The sequence below is a fragment of the Colius striatus genome, chromosome 1 (genome assembly GCF_028858725.1).
Source record: "Colius striatus isolate bColStr4 chromosome 1, bColStr4.1.hap1, whole genome shotgun sequence".
Lineage (NCBI taxonomy): Eukaryota > Metazoa > Chordata > Aves > Coliiformes > Coliidae > Colius > Colius striatus.
Genome location: NC_084759.1, coordinates 66,467,301 through 66,472,717, shown reverse-complemented (window position 1 = coordinate 66,472,717; position 5,417 = coordinate 66,467,301). Strand labels below are relative to the sequence as shown.

The 5,417-nt window shown below is 43.7% G+C and overlaps 1 protein-coding gene across 1 annotated transcript; it reads left to right on the top strand.

The window, feature by feature from the left end:
* Positions 1 to 11: 11 nt before the first annotated feature.
* Positions 12 to 3,585, top strand: MRPL30 (mitochondrial ribosomal protein L30). Its single transcript, XM_061997889.1, has 5 exons — positions 12 to 208; positions 634 to 714; positions 2,237 to 2,383; positions 3,239 to 3,312; positions 3,401 to 3,585. The coding sequence occupies exons 1-5, from the start codon at positions 155 to 157 to the stop codon at positions 3,531 to 3,533; spliced, it is 489 nt and encodes a 162-aa protein (XP_061853873.1). The 5' UTR covers positions 12 to 154; the 3' UTR covers positions 3,534 to 3,585.
* Positions 3,586 to 5,417: the final 1,832 nt, after the last annotated feature.

Sequence of the window (5,417 nt, the reverse complement as noted above, 5' to 3'; positions counted from 1 at the left end):
CGGGAGCTGCGCGTGCGCGGCGCTTCCCCCCGAGCAGGGGAACAGAAAGCGGGACGGCGGAGGGAAGGGGAGCTGTGCCTCACCGTCGTCCTTCCGCCGGCGCGGAACTGGAGTGCTGCGCTGCTGGTGCCCGGCCGGAAGGCTGCGCACCGAGATGGCGGCCGCGGCGGCGGGCCGAGGCGGCCTAGGGCACGCAGGAGGATGGAAGGTAGTGGCTCGGCTCGGGTTTGGTTCGGGCGCGACGCGGCGCTGGTTCCGAGGCTGTGCGGCGGCAGGGGAGCTGCCCCGTGCAGCACTGATGGGCGGCGGGGACCGGCACTGAGGGCGCGCCACAGCCGCCGCTGAGGCAGGAAGGAGCGAAGGGAGGGGTTACAGGTCATCTGAGGGGCTGTGGCTTACCTTCCCGCGGGTTTCACCCCTTCGGGCCGCTGCCACCGCCGGGCCCGGTCGGTGCCAGCTGTTGGAAAGGCCGAGGAGCCTGTGGGCAGGCCGGCGGCGGCACAGTCGGTTCTTCAACCACCGAGCAGTGTGATAAACGCGGGATACGTGCTCGCTCGGTCCGAGTTTGAGGGGCTGTGTAATCCATTTACGAGTCTGAAAGTCCCAACAAGTTATGTCCCGATTGATTTGCAGATCTTGGGGAGGAGGATGGAGGTGATGGCGTCTGCAGTGTGGGCTCGTTGTCTTTTTACCAGATCAAGAATTCCGGACTCGGTATGTGCTTCAGTAGATGAGAAACTGAAAAATAGGTATTAGCCTCCTTAATTCAGAGCTTTCTGTGGTATGACAGATTTCTAGAGACTGTGAGATGGGCAGGTTCATGCAGTGCTAGGTGAGCTGTATGAAGGGCAGGGCTCAAAGGGCTGTAGTGAATGGGGCTACAGCGGAATGGAGACTGATCGCCAGCAGCGCTCCTCAGAGTTCAATGCCAGAGCCAGTTCTGTTCGGTATCTTTATCAACCACTTGGAGGCGGGAATTGAATGTGCCATTAACAAGTTTGATGATGATACCAAACTAAGAGGTGCTGTCAACATTCTGCAAGGGCAAGTGGCCTTGCAGAAGGATTTCGATTTGAGCATTGAGCTATCAGTGACAAGAACAAAAGCCAGATTCTGCACCTGGGTTGGAGTAACACCGGGCACAAGTATAAACAATCAGAGGAGCCCTGCAGAAAGGGATATGAGGTGCTCATCAGTATCAGGCTCAAGAGAAGTCAGCAGTGTGCCCTGACAGCCCAGAGGGCAAACCACATCCTAGGGTACATCACACACTGCAAAACCAGCTGCACAAAAGAGGTGCTTGACCTGCTGTGTTCAGCATTGGTGCAGCCTCACCTTAAGTGCTGTGTCCAGTTGGATGTTAAAAGTCCTTGAATGTGTCCAGAGGAGGGCAACAAAGCTGGTGAAAGGGTTGAAAAGCACAAGGACCAGCTAAGGACTTTGGGTTTGTCTAGTTTGGTGAAGAGGAGGCTGAGGAGAGGGAGATGCTGAGCTCTTTTCCCTGGGATCCAGAGACAGCACACAAGGGAAGAGCTGAAAGCTGCCCCAGGGGGTAGTCCGACTGGACATTAGGAAGCAATTTCTTTACCAAGAAAGTTGTCAAACCCTGTAACATACTTCCTGGAGAGGTGGTCAGTCACTCAGGCCTGTCAGTGTTTAGGAGGCATTTGGACAATGTCCTTAATAATTCAGACTTTTGGTCAGCCCTGAGTTAGGCAGTTGGACCAGTTGATTGTCATAGGTCACTTTCAACTGAAAAAGGCTGTTCAATAAATAACTAAAACCAAAGAGAGGGAAAGTTTGACTGACAGTTTTGAGTGAACATTTTTACATTTATATTTTTTGCAACATACTGTCTAGAGTCAGTTGACAATTTCTTTAAGATAATTCTTAAAGCCTGTGGAAAAACTTACTGTTCAGAGGCTAAGCAGAAGTTCTGCAATGAGATGCAAACAAATTAAGTGCTTTGCTAGTATATTACTGTCCTTGTGTTTCTATGTGGTTGTACAACCAAACTCAAGAGTGGAAACCATTACAAAAATCTGTTTGACTTAATGTTATAAAAGCTAAATTTGAGATCCTTTAGTGCTTTGACGTGAAAACAAAGATGGTCAAATATGTAAGATTTTTTTTTTAACTGCGATTTTAGGGGGTTATTTTGTTCACTGTAGTAACAATGACTTAAATATTTAGGAAAAAAAAAAACCCTTTTGTTTTTGTGAACTTGTTATTCTAGGTATTTCAGCCCCAGCCTGGAGATCATGAGAAGTACGGAGGAGACCCTGAGCAGCCCCACAAAATCCATGTTATTACTAGAATAAAAAGTGTAATTGGTCGCCCGTATTGGGAAAAGAAGATAATACGTGATCTTGGACTGCAAAAAGTATGATTGTTCTTTCTATTTACCATCTACAGCAGAAATATAGAAATGTAGGGTAGAATTAAGGTGATGGGTTTTTTTTTTAAGGACCTCAATTTTTCAGTCACAAAACTCAGATTGCTTTACAGATGCTAGAAGTGTAATTGAGAAATCAGTGATGTGTTTATGAGCTGCGAGGAACATTAATGGCACATGCCCATTTGGTGGCAATTCAGAATATCACAGTATAGTGTTGCTGCACAGGCCTGAGGAGAGTGTTGCCTTGAGAATTCTGCTACGATAATGCAAATAGATTTGTGAATTCATTTAATTCAGTTTCCTCTGTGGGTCATATTATTAAGATATTCCAGGTAGGCAAGTATGATCCATTTATTAATTAAAAGGCTTCCAAATCCAAAAAAGCAATGATAAATTTTCAAGCAGGCTCTTAAGACTTTGTGTGAAATGTGTTTATCCAATTTTTTTCGATCAACTCTATGTTGTGTAAGAAATTTTTTCTAGCCAGTGTTATATTACAGAAAAAAACAATGTTTGCTTGATCAATTTAAGATCTAACTGAAGCCAGCACTCTCACCCATAAACTACCATATTTACGTTTGTAGTATTTTTAACAGCTGGAAGAGTTTAAAAGTATTTATAATGTAATGGGATTGAAGCTGAATTTGTCATTTTACTGGAGTCACGAGTCTGATCAGGTTTTGATTTTGTGTTCTTAAATAAGTTCTTGATGCATAACATATTTCTCTAAATCTTATATTTGCAAATATGGATTACATTTTTGCTGGTAGTGTGAAAAGTTCAATGAACAGAATTTGGAGCTTTGGCAATGCATCTGTAAAACCTCTTCCTTGATTATAGGCACATCAGCCAAGACTGCACAAAAATATCCCTTCTGTGAATTCCAGACTGAAGGTTGTTAAACATCTGATAAGGTTTGTTAACTATTTGTTTAATTTGGACCACTTAATGCAACTCTCTTCTAGTCATGGGACTTCACTAAGCAAACTCTTTTGCCCCTAGAATACAGCCACTGAAACTGCCTTATGGGTTACCAACTGAAGAGGAAATATCTGACACCTTTCTCACAAGCAAGGGAGAGCTTGTCATTAGACGTCGCCTGAAACCTGTGGAGCAGAAAGAAATTAAGTCATAAGGTGTACTTGGTCGGATTTTATGTTTTGTGAAATAAATATTGCAACTTCTGAGTTGAGAGTCTGTGTGTGAAATGTAAGACTAATTCTTACCCTGTCTGATGTGAGTGGCAGAAGTGACACTGATGCTTAAAGAAGGATTACGTGATGGACTGATTGCTAAGGAACAAGTGTGAGGTCTGGATGAGCAAGGTAAATCACCTAAATGCCTGCCTTAAAGTCTATTCTTGGTGGAGTTTCACATGTAACAGCTAATTCAGAGTTGGTAATGTTTGCCTGAAATACTAAATGAATGATGGGATTTCTGGCCTTGAGTTTTAATTTTGTGGCTAGATAACTGCAGCTTATGGCTGTTAGAGAACTTCATAAAACCAGATAAGGAGAGAAATAAGTAGAGTAGATTTAAGTAATGGCAGTGAAGACATTTCCCAGCTAGCAGTGAAGGTTTACCATGCTGGTGCACGACTTCACCTTTACTGTGCAAAGGAAGGAACTGGAATAGAGAAGCCCTCTAGTTAGCTCTTACGTGTGAATCTCCACCAAGAATGAGATTTGATTAAGGCAGGCATTTGGATGATTCACCTTGCTCATCCAGACCTCACACATGTTGCTTAGCAAACAGTCAGTCATCTGGCCTCCTTTGTAGCTTAAAAAGTACCTGAACTCCCTATTTGGGAGTAACAGGAGTGATGAACACCTTGGTAGGTTGTACATTTTGACTTTTGGGAAATAGCTATCTCATTTCATATGTGTTTTTCTGATCCTAGTTGTTTAATAGTAATAGTCTAAGAGCTGCAGTCTGTGTGAAAGTTAATGCTTTTCCTTTTCTAAAGTTGCAGACTTTAGAAATCTAGAGACTCTGAAGCATACCTCTGATGCAAGTTAGTCATTGCAGGCTGCAAGTTCATAAAATTACACCTTGTACTGAAGGATCTTGTGTAGTACTGTCTCCATATTTTTATTTACAGTTTTAAGAATTGTGGCTAAGATTAGGAAGCTGCTCCTGTATCAAATGATAAAGTAGTTTTCATTCCTGTGAGCATAAATTCCATAGTTTACCACACTACCAGCCTCTCCCACACTTAAACATGCCGTAGAGGAGTTAGTCTTAATGATTGTATGTTGTGAGAGGATCAGAGCGATACAGTTGCTGAAAATGAGTATTTATCTTTTCTGCATGCAGCAGAGAAGAGTAAACACTAGTAGGAGTTCAAAGGAGTAGACATAATCATTAGAGGGACATAAAAGCTGTAAACGCTGTGTGCAGGAGAAAGGAAAAAGAGGGCTGTGCTAGAGTGGTATTGAAGCCTGTAATGGCTTCTGTGAATATACTTGAGGCAGAAGTGCAAAACTGAGATGAAAAACTCAAATTTTCTGTCTGTAGGCAGAAGGACATGGAAAATATTGGTGTTAGTATGAAGTCTGGTGTTAGTCTCCTTCCCTCTTTCCTTCCAGTATCTGTGTAGAGTCTTGTGCTGCAGTGTGCTGGAACTGCAGTTGGTGCAGTTCCCACAGGGAGGTACTTAGTAAAGCTGAAATATGTGCCATTTTTGAGGATGTGTGTAGTGCATCCAAGGTACAGGGCATGCTTAAAAGCAACAGCACAAGCACTAGGGACCAGAAGATGAGGCATATGGGTCTTGTTGCTGAGGGATAGCAAATGTAAGTCTTGTACTAAGCTGGATGGCTCAGCCTTGCCAAACACACTCAGGATGTGTCCACGGCACTGCAGCCTGGTTAATCTCCAACAGAGGGAGCGCTGCCAGTTCTGTCCTACAAGGTATGTGTAGGAATATGGATCTTCTATTCATTACACTTTACAGCTACTACAACTTTGAAAAGTACTGCAACCAGAAAGAATGTGTTAACGAACAAGCTTTCGTGGT